The 22,125-nt window shown below is 32.7% G+C and overlaps 1 protein-coding gene across 1 annotated transcript in view; it reads right to left on the bottom strand.

Annotated features, from left to right (window-relative positions):
- Positions 1-14,743, bottom strand: part of PPDPFL (pancreatic progenitor cell differentiation and proliferation factor like) — a 44,794-nt gene extending 30,051 nt beyond the window's left edge. Inside the window, 3 exon segments of the mRNA XM_036232727.1 lie at positions 13,224-13,374; positions 13,481-13,558; positions 14,689-14,743. Of these exon segments, the coding sequence (XP_036088620.1) occupies positions 13,224-13,374; positions 13,481-13,558; positions 14,689-14,743 (284 nt within the window).
- Between the last annotated feature and the right edge of the window lie 7,382 nt (positions 14,744-22,125).

The following is a 22,125-nucleotide window of genomic DNA, read 5'->3' on the forward strand; positions in this document are numbered from 1 at the left end:
TGTCAGTTGACCCAGAAATTATACTGGAATATTTAAAAAGTTATGTTCAAACAAATTCTAGAGAAATGAAGAGTTATGTTGACACGAAAACAGGTGCACTAATGTTCTTATCAAGTTTATTTAAAATAACCCTTTCTGGAAAAATATCTTCAAATGAGTGAATGGTGAAACATACTATGGTGCATTTGTCTCATGGAATGCTACTCAGAAATAAAAAGGAATAAACTAGGGTTCCCGTCAAGATGGCAGAGTAGGAAATACGGTGCTAACCTCCTTCCATGTCTTCAAATTTACAACTAAACTACAGAATAATCATTGAAAATCACCTAAAGTCTACCTGAACAGAGGTCTATAAATAAGGACATACAGAAGAAGCCACATGGAAGAAGAACCACATACAGAAGAAGCCACATACAGAAATGCAAAATGAGCTGGTCCCACACTCACATGTGGTGGTTAAGGGATGTCTCGGCTATGGAGGTACCCCCTAAGGGGTGAGGGGTCCCAGCCCTTCATCAGGCTCCCCCGCCCCCGGTTTCAGTATTGGAAAGAGAGTTCCTTACAACTTCTGGGACCCCACGCATTCCTCTTAAAGGGACCATGCATGGATTCGCTCGCTGACAGATTCCAACTCTAAGCTCCAGCACCAGGGCAGCTACTCCACAAAAGGCTCCAGGAACATATAGGAGGAAACCAAATTGTCTGGCTTCAGGATGAAGGCTGGAGGGACAGCCTTCTCTGAAACGAAAGTTCTCTCCAAGGTCATTGTTCCTTTGCTGAGCCCTCCCCCTCCCCATTGTGCAGATTTAAACCTGTGCTATATATAAATCTCCATCAACATAGCTAACAGTGGTTGCCCTGCCCTAGTGATTCCTTGAGACCCCTCTCTATCCAATTTGCTGGCCCACTCAAGCTGGTTCCAGTGGCTTTCCATACGAACAGCCTGTTTTAGTTCGTGCTGTGGACTTTCCTAAAATCTCTCAAAGGTTCACAAGCCCCAAATAAGCAGTATCTGTTCTCAGTATGCTCCGTACCTCTTGCTAAGCACCCCCAAGTTTAGCCCCAAATTGAGCAGTGGTTGGCCTCAGTTTGTAGCTTAGCCTATCCCAGGCATCTCCAAGTTCAACATAAGTGGCAACCATCTGCGGATCACTTTGTAGCCCATACCAAGTGGCCCAATGGCAGTGGCTGAACTTGGCTTGCAACAGAGCATCTCCCAAGAGGCCCAAGAAGAAACCTACCTGGATTCCTACTTCGGACCACATCAGAGGACCACTCAACCACCTTCACAAATGACACACCCAAAGGGCAGACTGGGCAGGCACCAGAGCCCTGCCAAAAGGAATCCTGCTCCATAGGGCCAGAACCTGGATAACAGTTCCTCCACTGTAATCATGGCCAGTCCTCACAAGCAAATAGCCCAAGCGTCAAGCCCTCCCACTGATGTACAAACAGAAACCAAGGCTCAACTACAAAAGGGGGACACATACAAACCATGCGAAGGACACACAGAGAGCACCAGCTTCAGGTGACTAGGGAGACTGCACCACTAAGCTCCACAGGACACTTACTGCATAAGGCCACTTTCCAAGACAGGGTGACATAGCAGCTTCTCCTAATGCACAGAAACAAACATAAGAAGGCAGCCAAAATGAGAAGACAAAAAAACATGTCTCAAAAGAACAGAACAAAACTCCAGAAAAAGAACCAAACAAAATAGATACAAAAAAATCTACCAAATGTAGAGTTTAAAACACTGGTTATAAGGATACTCGATGATCTCTGTGAGAATTTCAACTAAGGAATAGGAAACATAAAAATGAAAATAGAAAACAAAAAGAATCAGTAAGAAATGAAAAATGCAATAACTGAAATGAAGAATAAATTAGAGGGAATCAATAGTAGATTTGATGAAGCAGAGGATCAAATCAGTGATTTAGAAGATAAGGCACCAGCAAATATCCAATCAGAAGAGCAAACAAAAAATCTAATAAAATGAGGATAGTTTAAGCAGCCTCTGAGACAACATCAAGTATACCAAAATTCATGTCATAGGGTTATCAGAAAGCAAAGACAGAGAGCAAGGAACTGAAAATCCATTTGAAGAAATAATGACTGAAAACTTTCCTAACCTGGCAAAGGAAATAGAAATAGAAGCCCATTAAACTCAGAGTCCCAAACAAGATGAACCCATAAAGGACCACACCAAGACACATCAAAATTAAAATGTCGAAGCTTAAAGACAAAGAGAGAATCTTAAAAGCAGCAAGACAAAAGCAACACTTTTCTATAGGTAAGCTCTCATAAGACTGTTAGGTGATTACTCAACAGAGACTTTGCAAGCCAGAAAGAACTGGCACAAAATATTCAAAGTGATGGAAAGTAAGAACCTACAATCAAGATTACTCTATCCAACAAAGCTATCATTTACAATCAAAGAATAGATAAAGAGCTTCCCAGATGAGAAAAGGCTAAAAGAGTTCATCACCACCAAATCATTGTTATAAGAAATGTTAAAGGACTTCTAGAAGGAGGAGGAGGAGGAAGAGGAGGAGGAAGAGAAAAAAGATAAAAAACATAAGTAATAAAATAGCAATAACTACATATTTATAAACAATTACTTTAAATGTAAATGCTTTAAATACTCCAATCAAAGGCATAGGGTGGCTGAATGGATAAGGAAAACCCTTATAGAGACTCACTTCAGATAAAAAGATACAAACAGACTGAAGTAATAAGATGGAAAAGATTATTGCATAAAAATGGAAACAACAAAATAGCTGGCATAGCAATACTTATACCAGATTAAATAAACTTTAAAATAAAGATTATAACAAGAGACAAAGAAGGACCCAGTAACAACATGGATGGACCTAGAGGTTATTATGGTAAGTAAAATAAGTCAGACAGAGAAAGACAAATATCATATGATTTTATTTATATGTAGAATCTAAGGAACAAAATAAATGAACAAGCAAAATGAAAACAGATTCGTAGATGCAAAGAACAAATTGGTGATTGTCAGATTGGAGATGGTTTGGGAAAATGAATAATAAAGAGAATGAGATTAAAAATATATAAATTTGTAGTTAAAATAGTCATGGAGATGTAAAGTATAGCATTGGAAATATAGTCAATAATACTGTAATAACTATGTATGGTATCAGATGGGTACTATATTTATCAGAGTGACCACTTTGTAAGTTATATAAATGTCTAATCACTATGCTGTACACCTAAAACCAATATAACATTGTATGTCAACCGTAATTAAAATATAAAAATTATTTTAAAAAAAGAAATGCATTGTTGACACATGCAACAACTTTGAAGAACTCAAGGCAATTAGGCTGTGAAAAAATAATCCAATCCCAAAAGTTTATATAATTTATATAATGTGTGGCTCCATTTACATATAGTTCTCAAAATGACAAAATTATAGAGATGAAAACAGGTCAGTGGTTGCCAGGTGTTAAGGATGGTAGAAAGGACAAAGTATGGGTATAACTACAAAGGAGCAGCAGGAGAGAGACCTTCCTGGTGATGGACTAGTTCTGTATCTTTGAATGTGGGATGATCACACGAATCTACATGTTATAAAATTGCATAAAATTATAAACATATATTATACCAATGTCAAATTCTTTCTTTTTATATTGTTCTATAATTTTGTAAGATAAAATCATTAGAGGAAGCTGGGAGAATGTCACTCAGAACCCCTGTGTATTATCTTTACAACGTTCTGTGAATCTATAAATATTTCGGAATGAAATGTTAAACAAACAAACAAAAAATAATGAGGAAAAACTAGCTCCTCTAAATATTGGTATAGATGATATAATTATGATAATCACTGACATGTGAAGAGCCAGACAAATCAAGAAAACCAAAAATAATGTCCAAAGACAGATACAATAAATTGAGAAAAAAATGTTTCATTTTAAATCATTGGAGAAATAACATATTAATCATCAAATTATGTTAAAACATCAGAATAACTGAGAATAGAAAATGTTGAAAATATTATATCTCTTGCCAAAATAAAGTGCAGATAGACAAAAATAATATGCAAAAATTGAAACTACAAAAATTCTAGAAATATGGGGAGAATTAAAAAATATTATAAGTGGAAAAGGATTTCTAAAACTTCTGAATATTATGAAATAATATATATATGTAGTTAAATTTTTCCACATAGAAAAAATTTCTTCACGACAAAGCTCCATTAACAAAATTAATTTCAAGCAATAACCTGAGAAATCAATATGACACATCAGATAAAAAGATTTACTGTCCATTCTTAAAATATAAAGTATTCTTATAAAAGCTATGAATGTGTTCAAAGTAAAGGAAACGCAGATTCCCTCTTAAATGAAAAACAAATGTATATTGTTGTTTATAATAAAACTTTCAGTAGAAACTATTGAGATATGACTTTCCTAGGAGGTTAAAAAGGATCTACATTTGCTTACACATTATGTTAGCTGAGATAGGGAGCAACAAGCTCTTGCATGTATTAATACAGGGATTATAAATTGGTAAAAATTTTATAGAGAGAATTTGAAGACTGACTATTAAAATCTAAAACCAACCCTTTGACCAAAAATTTTATTTTTAAGCATGTATTCTACAGGCTAATTATTGTACATGTATGAAATGAAATGTATGAAATAATGTTTTGGTAATAATAAAAGATTGTGAGAAAAAACTAAAACTCTGTTTATAAGAGATTATTTTTAAACATTAGAAGCCACTTATAACCATGAGTATCTCTAGTAAGGCTGATGTAGAAAGTTAACTATTTTCAATAAAAAATTCAAAGCACAGAACGGTTTGGTAGGCATGTCACCATAAAAAATGCCCATGTTTATAGCTATATCTATATGTCTTTTGTAATTTTGGTAAAGTATCTAAAATAATGTGAATCTGACTTACAATTGTTTATTCAGAAAATGCAAACTGGATTTAGGGGTAAAACGAAGGGGGAGTCATACCTTTCAAATTCCTTTCTTTGTTTCATTTGAAATGTATACTGTATGCACATGGTGCTTATTCTAAATAAATTATTTTTTCACAAAATGCATGGTCTGTTTTCTGATTGTTAGAGGTCCCTGACAGACAAGAATCTTGTTTTATCTCCTGTTGAACCACAGGTAGCTAAAACAGTGTTATACACTTAATATAGTAATATAGAGGTATACTTGTTTAGGAATGAGTGATCCTTGACCATGCATGTGAGTTAGGGGAAACTTCAGTCTCATGTCATGTATTGGGTTGCTGCACATCTTCACAAACACACACACACACACACACACTTCTCCTCATCCCTGACCTATGGAAATGACCACTGAGTCCCACATAAGTAGTCATGGGCCTTAAGGTGAGCATAGAATTTTAACTAATTCTAATAATAGGACGTGTCACCTATGCAATTCTTAGCACTGATGAAGAATTTTCAACTCTATAATGTTTTTATACTATTTTCTATAATTTAAAAAAATTTATTAAAAATAAGATTTACCTCAACCTGTGAGCACAACACAGCCTTGGATACAGTACACGGAAACAATGAGAACAAATGAAATAAATTGAATAAGGGCAATTAATATAAATATGAAAACTTTGTATGAACACTTTCCAACATAAAAAGCTTTAAATATGAGTTTTCTATAACTGCTGCTAAATTTTATCCCATTTTTAGAAACCTTCGGGTAGGCATGGAATGTTTTAAACATTATACGTTTTAAAAGAATGTGAGACATTGAATTCTTTCTTAAAAGATCATTCTTAAAATATAAAATACATTGTATTAAACTGCATGTAATAACAAAACTCACAAATAAATGTTTTCCTTTTCTTCTTCCTTAAATCCAGTTTAAATATTTCTGTTGTTTCACTTTCTTAAAGTTACAGCCTCAGTGGTTATTTTTAACTTCAGTTTACTAATTGTTCTTCCCTTCTACCTACCTGGCCAATTTGCAAGCTTCTTTAGCAGGCATTTAGTATGCTTTAATTCTCTCAGCTCTTTCATTGCGGAACAAATGTGATTATCTGCTTGCCCTCTAGTCATTGGTGGAAAATTCTTCCTCCTTATACTTATGCGAAATGAGCATATGTGAGACTAGAGTTCAGCTGAGTATCTAGCACATGGCCAATATATAATCGCTGAATGAATAAAACAGATATTGCCATTAGGATATCCTTAGCAAAGTCAGCACACATCTCCACTCTCAGTGATTCTCTTAATCTACAATGATTTAATTCACTACTGCTATTTTTGAAAATTAAAAAAAGTATGTTATAGGCCAGTTTTTTATATTTATTTTAACACCCATAGTATCACAGAATCTATGTATTTATATCTATATCGATGTATTTTTTAATTACATATATATTCAGATAAGCATAATATGTGTTTTATATGATAGTTGGGCAATGGAGATAAATTGAGAAAAATTATCATTCTTTTAGATTGAACTTAACTCTAACATAGGTCATGAGTGAATTAAGAACTGAAAAACAGGTAGTATATTTTAATTTAAAACAAGCGATTTTCTGTAAACATTAACATTTGAGGGTGTAGAAGTGAGGCAGACAGGTAGTGCAGGAACACTGCCTCCCCATCCAGGATATGGCTCTATAAATCTTTCCTTTCTTTAGACCTCCCCCCTTGTTTTCGTCCCAGCAGGATAAATAAGCCAAAACCAGCTTTTCCAGCCTAGACTCCATCTTTGTCTAAGGCATGACCTTTGGCTAATTATAATATCATTATTATCTAATATGCATTGCAAATACTGCCATTCCCATTATGCAGCTGACACCGTGGGAGTTCCAGAAATACCATATGAGGAAGGAAAAGCAGGAACCCAAGCTCCCCGCCTACTGGGAAGAGACAACAAGGCTACATCAACACTATGTTTTCTGGTCTCCACATTCAGGGAAAACAAAAAATTAATAACCAGCTATCTTGGTGTGACTTGCATGCTCCCTCTCTTTCTCCTGAGTAAACCTGCACTACTCCCTCCTCCTTTGAGTGTATATTTTAGTAAATTTTGCTCTTTCTCACTTGCTATTTGCCTTGCCCTTGAACTCTTTCTTGTGGAATAGAACAAGAATCTTTCTGAGAACAGAAAAACTATAAGAGTGAAAAATTCTTCTAAATTTCAGCTCTTCCTCCAATCTTTGAAGTGGATTGATTATACATATTCAACTCCTAACCCTTTTTCATTTGAAATAACTTTTCCATATTACATGATTTTTTTCCTCAGAATCACTCACATGCTTTCTCAGGCTAATTGTGCTTTCCACATTTACAATTATAACCACAGCTAAACATAGTAGCTTGTTTCCCAAGATTTCATAAGAGGACGGCTGCAGTTTTCACCAATCTAATAAAACTTTACTCTGCATATCATATACATATCATCAGGAGACCTTAATAGAGAATAAGATTTTTAAGTCTTAGCTCTGGACCATTGATTTAAGATTTCTGGAGATGGAACTTCACTATTTGCATTTTATCAAACTCCTGTTGATTTTTAGGCATATCAAATTTTGAGAATTACAGGGCTGCAGCTTTGCTAAGATAAATTGCTATCTCTTCAGGTAACAACCAAGGCTTTTGCAGAGCTGTTATACCATAATGATACACTTTCAGCCTTTCTCTTTTTCTGTTACCTGTCACTTTAGTTATTTAGCATTAAAGAAGTTGTTACTGACATTTGAAGAAACAAAGTGTTTCATCTAAACACTATAAATAAATAATTGGAATAATTGGATGAAAAAAGATTTGGCAGATTGAAGTTTAATACTTTCTAGAATTTTGAAAGGAGAAAGAATATTAGTGTGAAAGGGGTTTTAAAAAATGCTTAATGGAATGATTACTTTGAAATTAATTGGCTAGTTACGAATTGGCTAAACTTTTGAAATATGTTTAAGAAAAATTAATTCACCTGCAGATTCCCAAATTTTGACTCCAGTCCTACACTGCTTCTTTGAATGAAGTCTATTTTGCTTGATTTGGAATCCTACTCATGTGAGTTGAGAATTCAGGACCTATTGAGCTCTTATATTCACCATCAGACTCAAATGTGCTTCTTAGCTCAAGGACCGCGATGAATGACAACCCAACATGATAAAGCTAGGAGGATGTTTTCTGCACAATAGAGAGAGCTATATGATCTCCTTCTAGAATATTAAATAGTATCAGCTGTAACAGGAAATAAATGGATATGTGAAATCTATTTAGGATGACAAAGAACAAAGTAATATGATCAGTTTACTTTGCAGAATTTATCTGTCTTCACTTTTCATAGTGAAATTTAGTTTGAAATTTAAAATGGATAGCTCCTAAATATACTTTTTAAAGATTTCATAAATATTTTTAAGGGTAGTTTATTTGAAAGTAAAATATTTGTTACTCTTCCTTGCAAATGAATTTCAAAATCCTAACCTTTAAAGTGAGTTGACATACAAATCATAGTTCCAGTAACCATTCACTAATTTGAAAACCTTTGTTAAGCACATAAAAAGGATAAATATCTATGACGTTAACACTCCAATTGGCTGTTAATGAAATAATCACAATAGTACAAGGTTTAATATATTTTAGTTTACAATCTGGAGACAAATAAATTTCAAAATATCTAATTTAAAATGAAGCAAAACTTTTATATCCCACATATTTAGATAAAACTATAACAAAAATAAAAATCTTTTCTGAATAAATGAAATATGTACTTGATTATAATGAATTAAAAGGTATTTAAAGCTTGAATAAAAGTTGTTTGAAGTACCATATTCGAAAAATATTATATTTTTTTACCCTCTCAACCTTTTGGAAACTAAGTAATTATACTGTAATAGCAGAAAATTTTTTAGACACCAAAACTGAAATACATTCTTTCTATATAAACTATTGAGGAAGGACAGTAACTGTAGGACTCTCCTTTTCTTGTTCTTTGATAGTAAATAGTTCTAATAAGACAAATTTTTGCAAAGAAACTAGAAAAGAATTTTTAAAATAATAGAAACTTATATATCCATTTGGTATAAGAGGTGGAAAAAAATAATAAAGTAAAACTTACTTACCTTGTTAGTTTGGAAAATTATTTCAGAGACTGGAGACACTCATTAGGCTGTGCCTCACAGGACTCAAGGCATTCATAAGAACTGTGAGAGACAATGCTGATTTTACACGTATGCCACTTGCTATGCAGTGTGATTTTAAACAATTCATAGATCACCTTGGGGAACTTTCAGAAGAAAATCCCCTAGACCTCACCATTTCTTATTCTGAGTTTAGCTGGAAATAAACCAAATATTGTAGACAATTTGATCTCCACTAGAAAATGTGTGTATTCACAGGAGAGTTTTATCAGATTTGTGTTTTATGCAGATGATTGTGACTAATCCGAAGAGGACATTCAAATGATAAGATCTAAAAAGGGGTGTATGAATGCGATGGCAGTATTCCTCAGGAGAAATGGTGAAAGTTGAGATTCAGAAAGAGCTGGTAGAAAAGAAAGTAAGTAGGTAGAGACAGGAAATAAAAAAAAAAAAAAAAAAAAAAAACCCTGAAAAGTACTTGGTATTGGAGTGACTACGAAGAATATCAAGAATAACTTGCTACTTGTTTGAGCTGATTAATGATAAGGCCATTCTCTGAGAGAGGAGAAACTACCAGAAGATATTGCAAGGTATTAGATCATGAACTAAGCTTTGACACATTCGGTTGAAGAATATCAATGGGAGGTTGGATAAATTATGATTCTTTACATTTCTTAAATTTCTATGAGTTAAAAGTTCAGCTCTACTCCATGCAACCTGAATGAAGATTTCCCATTATCTCTCTTTAATAACAAATAAAATTATGCAATTTAGTATCCCACAACCCTAACTTGTGCATAATGTATGAAGTACCAAATAGTCTTAAATTCCAAATAGAGAAATTTTACTCCAGTGCAAATTGCTGAATTGGCTGTTGCTGTTTTATTGATAAAGGATATGGGGGTCAATAACTCAGAACCTGCTATCAAAATCATATCTCAAAAGTAAAATAGTGAATCTCAACATATAAATTCACAGAACCTGAGCAGAAATGATCAAAACTTTGTCACATTTAATACAGATATCCTAGCCAAATCAAATAATATATTATAATATCATACTAAAATGATCATAGCACATCTAAAGTCATTTGGAGTTATAACATACCTTTAACATATTTAAACTTTACTATTTATTATCTACCCAATAGGCAACAGAGCCAAGCAGGAAATATTTTAGCTAAAATCACAGTATGTTGAGACCTATGTGTATGTTACTTTTTAAAGACAGCCCTAAAGTAACTGAACTGTAGGAAAATTACATTAGAAGCAATTAACTAGAATTTACATAGAAAAAATCATTTTGTTCTCTTTATTTTTATCATCTTAATTTTGTAGAAATTCAGGGATAGTATGCAGGAATACGTTTATTTTTCAAATTATTTTATAAGAACTCACATTAACATTACTTTTCAAGAAGATTCCTTTTATTATTTCTAGAATTTCTGCCCTCTGTCTCTCTATCATCCATCCATCTATCTATCTATCTATCTATCTATCTATCTATCTATCTATCTATCATCTATCATCTATCATCTATATCTATCTATTATATATCATCTATCTATAGATAGACAGATGATATGTTGATTATCTATCTATCTATCTATCTACCTATCTACGTGTGTATGTATGTATGTATGTATGTATCTATCTATCTATCTATCTATCTATCTATCTATCTATCTATCTATCTAAACTCACATATATATGTGTGCATCTGCATTAATTACTCTAAAATGATTAATAACTATATGGTCATGATAATATGTTCAATTTAAAATTCCATGTAAAATTCAACTACCTTAAGCAATAACTTTCAGCAACAGTAACACCAAACTAATACAAAAGCAACAATTTTGATGCTTTGGGGAAATTTATTAAATAACTTAATCAAGCAATGTCTTCACGCATACATTAAATAGTTAAGTAAAAAGAAATTTGTTGATAAAATAAAAATAAAACCTCTCAAAATTTATCATTTTGTTTTATATTTTTATCTCAGTTTAGAAAAAATCAGCCTTTAATGTTATTTAATTTTAGACTAAAGCCAAGAGAGATATATAGTCCAAAATTTAACCAGCCTCTACAAATATATAAAAAATTATAAATGAAAGCAACAACCAGAAAAGCAATAATATGATATGCTATTGAGCCAAAGTAATATTTGAGTTCCTTCATAGACAACAAAGTGATGGAGGGCCACTGAATCGAAGGAATGTATGCCCCATTCAGAAAGTATATTAAATGGTCAATAGTGTTTATCATAGACAATGGTTAGTCTTGATATTTTCTCATAGTTATGTAGTTAAATAAGAAGTTTTACTAATAAATGATGATGTATATTCTAAGGAGTGTTTAATGCAACATTAGCCACAAAATACTGCAGAAATATCTACCTCTGAGTAAGTTTAGCATCCTTAATTTCTAAGCATAGCATCTTGCTTTGGAAAATATTTGCAAGTATATAGATACTTTTAAATTGAAACACACTAAGTATTATCTACCCAATATTGAGGAATGTAGAAATTATTCACATTCAGAAAATTATTCCAGCGCTCCTTTATAAATATATTTATTTTTTCTAATTACGCACAAAAATTGGTTTTATCAGAAAATTTGAGAAGATACAGACAAAATATAAAGAAGAAAATGTAAACCAACCAAAATCCCATCCTCAGAAATAGCCAGTTACTTTTGTGTTATATTCTCTTCTAATCTATTCTTATGCATTTATACCTTTTCAATACAACTAAAATCAAACCAAATATAGATTATCCTGCTTTTTTCACTTACCATTGCATCATCATAAATTTCTGTGTTATTAAATATTGTTTAAAAGCATGAATTTTAAAGGCTGCACAATAACCATTTGATTATATGTACAGTAACATATCTAACAGGTAATGGGTATGCTTGTTATTTCCAGTGTTCAGGATTAAAAAGAAAATTTTGCAACTCTTTTACATGTTTGAATCCAATGTCCTTTAAACTATTATGTTAGGCATCAATGCTTGTTTTAAGGTATAACAAGTCATTCAACAGGCATAGGGTCTTACAAACTACAAAAAAAAATTAAAACTTTCAAATTTTTTTTGGAAAAACAATATGGATAATGAAAAGGCTACTACATTTGAAGACTCATTACTTTAAAAGGGCGTGTGCTTCTAAAAACATACTTTTCTGATATTCTCCATGAAGCTAATATCATTTACATCAATAGTCTTAATTTTGAAGAAAATGTTTGAATTTTCATAAGTGGCTGCTGTGATCATGTCTAAAAAAAGAGATTTCAGGCAGGTTTTTGTCTTCTTACAATGTAGAAAAGTCACCTGGAACAGCTCTAGTGTTGAAAGGTGTGATTCACATTTGTAACAGGTAGAGTTACTTTGATTGTCAGAATCAACAATTAGTACTATTTAAAATAAACAATATTCATTGAATTACAATATAAAAATAATTAGCTGAGAAGTGCTTATATGTAAGTTAGGTTGCCTTTATAGTCAAAGTAAACTAGAAAACAAATGAAACACATAGATAATTCAAATTAATATCCTTGATAAAGAGAGTAAAGAATATATCTATTCAAAAATTAGTCTTATTTTAATTTTAAAAGTATCAATATTTAATTGATTCTATTTTAAATTTATTATACATGAAAATTAATCAAAACTCATGCTTTAATATTAGAGTCTATGAACTCTATCATTTATTATTTTTATTTCATTCAGTAGCTGGTTACTAGTATTAGTATTAGTCATTGTATAAAAAACAATAAGTACTTTGAAAAAACCAGCAGTGGGACTAAACTAGATTGTTTAGGACAGCAGCTGAATAGTTGTTATTTGTTTCCTAAAAGTATTGAAAAAACACACTTAGAAACTTGACTCTGATTCTCAACCAGTTCCCCTTGCCAAACAAAGATTAAAATTGGCATATGACTTTTTAATCACTCTCTAGTAATAGAATGAGAGCGTGCTGACGGCTAATTAGAATGAGGGAGCAACTAATTTTTTTTTCCTCTCCATCCCACAAGTATGCTTTGTAAAAAGTCTTCACTATCTTCAAAAAATAACTGTTTTATTCTTATTTGTCAACATAATAATTACTACATACATTGTTTCATTCACTAAGTAAGAAACATTCTTATTAAAAAAGGCTGAAATTTACCCATTAGCAGACACTTCTTTTCTTACATTTGAAAGCACAGGTTCAAAATAAAAAAAGAATTTAAACCACCAGGCGGATTCTGTCAGTTCGGGTAACCCTATCAAATAAAATTTATTTTCCTCTCTTATCAAACACACTTGAGATATTAAAAACAAATAAATAAAAATAATGAGGGTGCTACTGATAAGAAATAAATCAAATACCTTGCTGAAATTTGTCCTCATCTATAAAATTAACAGAGTCAGAACCAATTAGAGAGCTAATTGAAGAAATTCTTGCCCCTATAGAGGAAATAAATGATAACAAATGAACAAACACATGACAAGCAAACACACACATATTATTTATCTCTAACTTCTCAAGTAGTGTGATTTGAAATGATTTACTATTTACTTCTGGCTCATAAATTCATAAATTGAAAAATTAAATAAAAGTCTTCCAGAATAAGGCATATTACATTCTTGACCAATACAATAAATTATTTTCTACGATGGCTCTCCCCCTCCCATAAATACAGTTATAAAATTTAAAATATGTTATAAATGTCACATTAAAAATCTTAGGAAGTACAAATCAAGAATTATTACATGTATGTACTTAAATAGCTTACAGAAGCTATCAAATTTAGAAATAAATTATTTTAAAAAAAACTGTGTGTATTATCATACTTGTATTTGAAACCCATCTCTTTTAAAAAGATTAGAATATAAAAATAACTTCTGTAGATATAATAACAACAAGTAAATGATTGTAGTTGAACCTTGTAAAAAGAATAAATCAATAGATATTTCCAACTCTTAAAATAAGAGTTTTTTTATATGATGCTGGCATATTTTCGATAACTGATACTTTGGTTTTAAAATAATTGTTTAATTTAATGACATTTCTGAATTTTCTTTAAGAAGCTACAGTTTTCTATTAAACTATGAATAGTCACAGATAATAGATAAAAATAACACTGACTCAATATATGCAATAAATGCTGATATACTATCCATAGCAGTAAATGGAAATTAGAAAACCCCTGAAGCATAATCATGCTATCCTTGCTTTTCTAAGGAATAAATAATATTTTATTTATATAAAATTCTCAGTTTTTAATGTATCTTATTAAATGTAAGGTATTATAATTAAACATAATTATAAAATCTAAGCTGATTTTCACTTTTTTATGTTACTGGCTCCATCAATACAATATAATATAGTTAAAACAAAGAGATGAGAATTCCTTGATGATAGTGATTCAGAGAGGTCTCTGATGAGTTCTATTCCTATTTTCTTCACTATCACGAATAGTTGTTGGTGTTTTCCCTTAAGTTTCGACCAGGACATGATACATAAGTTACTAATATCTCACAGACACCTCAAAATAGATCCTCTAGGTATATCTTCTAATGCTGATACAACTTACTTCGATAATACTGATTTTTGGCCAGAAGGCAACCAACAGAAGTTACCAATGCCATTACTTTCCCTGTGAGCAAACACCAGAGAGACCATGAACAACAGTCTGAGAAAAAGTGACTGGTAAAGAGAAATTGATATTAATAACATGGAATTTTCTTTTCTTCTTTTCCATATGAATAATAGCTTTTTTTTTTACAAAGCAAAATTATAATTTAATACCATTTAGTAAATATCTGATAAAAATAATTTTAAAATTTACACAAAATTATAATCAAATATATTGCAATCTTTTTATATATTTTGAAAAGCAAGAAAAAAAATATGTATCCAAATACAATGTCCACAATTTATTTCACCTGAAACAAATCTAAAGGGTGGAGAAAAGATATTAACACAGCTTTGATAGAGTCACTCATCTATTTGTTTTCTCCAAATTGTTCTTTTAAAATAAAGGTGATGCTAAGATTTTCTCAGAAAATGCAGTTTGAAACAACCAGTTTTAGTGATCCAAGACAGATCAGGTGACTCTGGCAGGTTAGGAGACACTTTGCAGTGATTATGAGTGTAGTCTGAGACCCCTGAGCATACCTTATATTTAGACGACCAAAGCATGATCTGTGGGTAAACACTGGCCAGTTGGGCACACAACCAACCAGAGGAAGTGTGAGGAAGCTCTCTTCCTTTGACCATATCAGTGTGCCAAGTAGGGCTGCATATAGTAGGGATGAACTTGGTCCAGAGGTTGTTTTGCACTTTTCCTCTATAAAGTCACAGCTTATAACTGCTGCTTTCTACAGGGAGAGGGGTAAGGGCCATACATCCTCTCAATATTGAATATAATCACACATTCTGAGAGAAAGCACCATGCTGAGCTCTACAGGGGGTGCTACAGAGAGGCTGAAAGACAGCTGTGGGAAATGGACATACCCATAAACAAAGGGTATAAATCATGGGTCTAAAGAGAAATAATGTGATTTTATCACATTATATTAATATTATTTATTGATACAAAAGCAAATTTTTATTCTAATTTTTAGTAATATTTCTTATATAAACTATTCTACCATTTTATAGACTTAGTTTACCTATGGATCCAATGTGGCCTCTTTTTATATTGAGGGGATCCTCTCAATTGTTCTTTCAATTTATTTGGTGGCTATTGGTTTTATCAGCTTATATCAATTTTGGTAATGTAACATTACTATAAAATCATATCAACTAGGTTCAAATTTATTCAAAACATTTATTTTAGTATCCCGTTATGGTTCTATTTAAATGTCTATTCCACCTGGTTATGGCTCCTTTGTGTTGCTGGTATTATTTATTTCTCCTTTTCTCCTTTTTTCTTTATTAGTTTTGCTGAAGGTTTCTTTATTAAATTAGTTCTTTCAGAGAACTATTTGGTCCCTTTGTGTCTTGATTTTATATTTTATTATTAATTCTTAATTTTATTATTCCTTTTATTTACTTTAGAATTATTCTTAGTGTTACTTATTTCAAAATATTTTGTAATTGCCATTATATTTCTTGAACATGTGAATTATTTAGAAATGCTTTTTTACTTTCCATATTTATATATTTTTAAAAACTTTCATTAATGATTTATAAGTTCACTGTATTGTAAAGAGAGAATGTTTGAGAATTCCAATAGAGATGATGGAGTAGGTAAATTCTATGCTTGCCTCCTCTCACAACCACATTGAAATTATAGCTAAATTACAGAGCAACTATTGTTGAGAATCACCTGAAGTCTAGCTGAACAGAAGTCCTATAACTAAGAATATGCAAAAGAAGCCACATCAAGATTTATAAGAGGGGCAGAGACTCACAAAGGACTTGTCCCACACTCATGTGTATCTGTTGAAAATCAAGAGGGACATCTTGGCTGTGGATGTTCTCCTTGAGAAGGGAGAGGTCCAAGCCCATCACCAGGCTCCCCATTTCAGTGGTCCAGTGCCAGAAACAGAAGACCCCATAACTTTTGGCTGTGAAAACCAGTGGAGATAGTGGCTGAGTGAGATGACGGGCTGCTGAAGTACCAGGCGCTCCTCTTAAAGGGCACATGAATAGACCAACTCACTAACAGACTCATTATCTCTGAGTTCCAATGCTGGAACAGCAGCATGAAAGTGCCAAGAACATATAGAGAGGAACTAAATTGTCTGGCTTCAGGGTGAGGGCTGGAGGAGCAGCTCTCTCCCGACAGAAATACTGGCAGAAACCTTTGTTCCTTCATTGAACCCTCTTCTTACCCAGCATGCAGACACAGGCTGCCACAATATCTGAGTCCCCATCAAGCTGGCTGACATTATTTGCCCTGTCCTGGTGATTCCCTGAGACTCCACCCTACCCAATTTATGGGCCTGCCCAAGCTGCTTCCAGTAGCTTTTCCATACAAATGGCCTATCTTAGTTCATGTTGATAACTTTTTAAAAATATCTCAAAGGTTCGCAAACCCGGTCAGTTTCAGACCACACCAGAGCACCACTCAACCACTTCAACAAATGACACACCCAAAGGGCACACTAGGAAGTCTCCAGAGCCCTGCTAAAGGGAATCCTCCACCATAGGATCATCCCCTGTACAACAGCTTCTTCACTTTAGTCATAGCCAGTCCTCTCAACCAATTAGCCTCTGAGGATCAATCCCTTCGATTGATGTACCAATAGCAACCAGGGCTCAGCTACAACAGAAGGGCATATACAACCTACACAAAGGGCACCTCTGGAGCACCCAACTCAGGTGACTGGGAAGACTGTGCTACTGGGCCCCACAGGAAACTTACTTAAGTCTACTCTACTAGGACTAGAGGCTGTAGCACCTCTACCTAATACATAGAAATAAACACAGGGAGGCAATCAAAATAAGAGAGACAAAGAAATATCCCAAATAAAGAACAGAACAAAGCTCCAGAAGAAGAACCAAACAAAATGAAGACAAAGAATCAACCACATGTAAAGTTCAAAACACTGCTCATTATGATACTCAATGACCTCGGCGAGTATTTTAACAAAAAATTAGGAAACATAAAAAGGGATATAGAAAATAAGAAAAAGTCTGAAATGAAAAATGCAAAAACTGAAATGTAGAAACATTGAAAGGAATCAATAGTAGATTCAATGAAGCAGAGGACTGAATCAGTGATTTAGAAGAAATGGTAGCAGGAAACACCCAGTCAGAACAACAAGAAAAAAAAAATCAGAAAATGAGGATTGTTTTAGAGGATAGTTTAAGGAGCCTCTGGGACAACATAAAGTATACTAACATTTACATCATAGGGGTACCAAAAGGAGAAGAGAGAGAACAAAGAAATGAAAAATAATTTCAAAAAATAATGACTGAAAACTTCCCTAACCTGGCAAAGGAAATAGACATTCAAGCATAGGAAGCTCAGAGAATTCAAAACATGATGAAACCCAAAATGCCCACACCAAGACACATCATAATTAAAATGTCAAAGCTTAAAGACAAAGAGAGAATCTTAAAAGCAGCAAGAGAAAACCAGTTACCTACAAAGGAGCTCCCAATGAGACTGTCAGCTGATTTCTCAACAGAAACTTTTCAAGCCAGAAGGGAGTGGCATGAAATATTCAAAGTGATAAAAACTAAGAACTTACAACCAAGACTATTTTACCCAGCAAAGCTATCACTTAGAATCGAAGGACAGATAAACTGCTTCCCAGACAAGAAAAAGCTAAAGAAGTTTATCACCACGAAACTGGTATTACAAGAAATGTTAAAGAATTTCTTTAAGAAGAAAAATGATAATAAGATAAAACATATAAATAATAAAATAGCAATAACTACATATTTATCAATAATTACTCTAAATGTAAATAGATTGAATGCTCTAATCGAAAGAAATAGGGTGGTCAAATGAATAAGAAAACAAAGCCTTTACCTATGCTGCCTACAAGAGGCTCACTTCAGATCGAACGACACACAGAGACTGAAAGTAAAGAGATAGAAAAAATGATTTCATAAAAATGGCAACAAAAAATGTTGGGACAGCAATACTTATACTAGACAAAATAGACTTTAAAACAAAGGCCATGACAAGAGACAAAAAAGGACCCAGTAATTCCACTTCTTGGTATATTTCTGAAGAAACACAAGATAACACTTCCAAAAGACATCTGCTCCTATATGTTCATTGTAGCATTACTTATAATAGCCGAGATATGAAGGCTACCTGGGTCTTCATCATTGGATAAATGAATATAGAAAAGGTGGCACATATATACAATGGATATTATTCAGCCATATAAAAGAATAAAATCTCGCCGTGTGCAACAACATGGTTACACCTAGATGACATTACTAACATTTAGTACTAACAGTGCTAACATTTTTATTGCCTTTTGTCCTAAAATTAAATTATACTAACATTTCTCTTTGAGGGTAACAAAAAGAGAGTTACTGCCTAACTGTGATGACAAACTTCAAACCAACATGGAAGGAGTTATCATTCACAAGTCTGTTTGGACAAGTTGAATGGAATAAGTCAGATAGAGAACAAATGCTATGTAATTTTACTTATATCGAGAATCTGGAGAACAGGATAAATGAACAAACAAAAAAGAAACAAGCTCACAGATACAGAGAACATTTTGGTTGCCAGATTCAAAGGGATTGGAGAGATGGGCAGAGTGGGGAGGAGAGTAACGGGTACAAATTGGTAATTACAAAATAGTCATGGGGATGAATAGTATAGCCTGAGGAATATAGTCAGTAGTATTGTAACAGCTATGTACAGTGTCAGATGGGTACTGGATTTATCTGGGTGATCACTCATAAATTATATAAATATCTAAGCTCTGTGCTATACACCTGAAACTAATATAATATTCTATGTCAACTATAATTGAAAAATAAAATATTTTTTAATAAAGAGAAAAAAATAATTTGTATTCATTCTTTTAAATATTTTGTGGAAATGACTGTTAGTACACACAGACACAGGAAAATCCCCACGACTGAAAATCTACTTCCATAAGAAGCAGGCTGGCCACTCTTGTCTAGTAATTAATGGAGTTTATTAAGGGAAACTTACATATGAGGCCCGTCATGGTTGACTGCAAGAAGAAATGAATCCCCTACACCTCATGGTATGCACCAGAGAATTATTTGGGGTAAAGGGGGCAAATAGTCACAAGTACTAATATAAGAATTCTGCCAGGTACAGAAATTATTTTACAGGCTTGACCAGGTCAGGACAACAAACAGCACATAGCAGGAGGCAAGTAAAAGGGGCTAATTTATGTTAGAATGAACATCAGTTATTGTCAGATGATCTTTAAGGGAGGTTTGCAGAAAGCTATCTCTGTTCTGCTCCAGATTCAGCTCCTGGGACAGACAGTGATCACATCTTCCACAACGGCTTTCTGTACATTTGAGAGTAATCTTCATTTACTGCATACAATCATTATTTTATATGTGTTCATTAGATTTTTACTTTATTTTGTTAAACAAATAATCTGTATACCTACCAATGTTTCTGCTTGATCTACCAGTTTCCAGTGTAATTGCATCATCTAATTCTATCAATTTTTGTTGCATATTATTTTGATGTTCTTTTCACACAAAGCATAACTGTAATATCTTCTCTATAGGTCTCTGCCTCTCTGCTTTTGTCTTCTTTTATCAGCATTAATGTTTTACTTTTGCCCTACATTCTAGTTGGTCTAATAATAATATTGCTGCACAAGCTTTTTTTTGTAAATAATCACAAGGTATATCAATTTGCATCTCTTTATTTTTAACTCATTGTACTATTTCATTTTAGAAATCACTTATAAGCACCTGTAGCTATATTATTTTTCCTAATTTTACACATAAGCGCATACTTCTTAAAATATAGGTGTAATCCATATTTATTAGAATTAATCATATATTTTAACTTATTTTTATCATCTTATTCTCTTTCTATATAATCACATTTCTCCTTACACAGACCTTTATCTCTCTACCCTTATATATCAATATATATTACATTTTTATTTTTTTATTTTATTTTATTCCTTGAATGAGTATTCTGATTTTTATACCATAGGTACTCAACTCTAAGTTTTTTAAGAAATCCATTCTGCAGTTGCATTGGACTTTTCTAAATATAGAATTTGCTTTATTAATTCTGTACTGTATTCAGAATGTACATTTCACTCAAGAGCTCATCTTCTTTTTCATTTTGAAGAATTCTCAGCTATTGTTTTCTTCAAACGTCACTTTTATGCTATATTAATTGGATCTTATCACAATAATCCATCATAAACACACATGTGCACATACACCAGTCAGTAGCATAAGACAATAAGCATATATTTCTTATATCGGTTGATACAGACAATAAGCATACTTACACATTTGCAGACTAGCAAAGAAGATCCTCCAGGACAGGTCTGCGGGTTCACTGAGATTTAAATGATCTAGATATGATTCCAGGCCATGAGCCTAGTTTTGGTCAGTTTCATGTGTCTTTGATTTGTCTGAGAGCAGCCAGCTACCTAGTGCATGTTCATCACCTATGGCTGGATAAAAACGCTCAGAGGAGTTACTGAAAATATTCAATGACTCTTTAGGTCTAAGCTGGAAACTTGTTTGGCCTATATTCAAATGGCCAAACAAATCAAACATCGAAAACCAACATTAATGGAGTAGGCACATATATTCCTCTTATGAAGGCTTGGAAGTATAGGGGGAGTACATATTTTCTGGACCCTGATTTAATCTACTATGTATATAATTCCCCCTATTCTCTATTTCTGGATCTCTTATTAGTGAGATGTCAGATCTTCTTTTATAGTTTTTAGGCTTTAACCACATATGCATGTGTACATTTAAGAAATTTATATAAAATTATAAATTATTTAGTCAATTTTATCTTCTATCAATGCTGTATTCTGAATGAATCTTGCAACATTTCTTTCAATTTACTACTTTTCTCCTTAAGTATTTCTGATCAAAGTTTTTCCTATCTGCTGAGATTTTAAAAATTTTATTGACATCTTTTTTTTTAATTTCTAAATAGTTTTCCACTACATTTACCTAATCTACCTCTTATTGTGTTTTTATGCCTTTTTCCTCCATAATTCCTTCATTTGTTTCTTTGATCATCCTTCGCATAGCCATTATAAAGTTTAGATTAAACCTCTCTATAAAATTAACTTAATTTTATATACTTTATGTCACTATTGTTTAGCCCATTAAATTTCTTAATAAGTTTTGGAATGTGGGTTTACAGGTTCATTTTGAGTAGGAGATAATTTTTGTTGTTCTCTGCCCCTCTGCATCACTCCTATCTACTACATCACTCTTCTCTTTCCTCACTAGTGGTATCAAGACTTTACCCATGGGACTCTAGTTTTTGTACTTTCTATTATAACAGTACTAACATTTAATTGAGTTGTTTCTGTCACACATTGCAATGTGAGTTCCTCAAAGG

This window comes from Rousettus aegyptiacus, unplaced genomic scaffold (assembly GCF_014176215.1).
Source record: "Rousettus aegyptiacus isolate mRouAeg1 unplaced genomic scaffold, mRouAeg1.p scaffold_m13_p_15, whole genome shotgun sequence".
Classification (NCBI taxonomy): domain Eukaryota; kingdom Metazoa; phylum Chordata; class Mammalia; order Chiroptera; family Pteropodidae; genus Rousettus; species Rousettus aegyptiacus.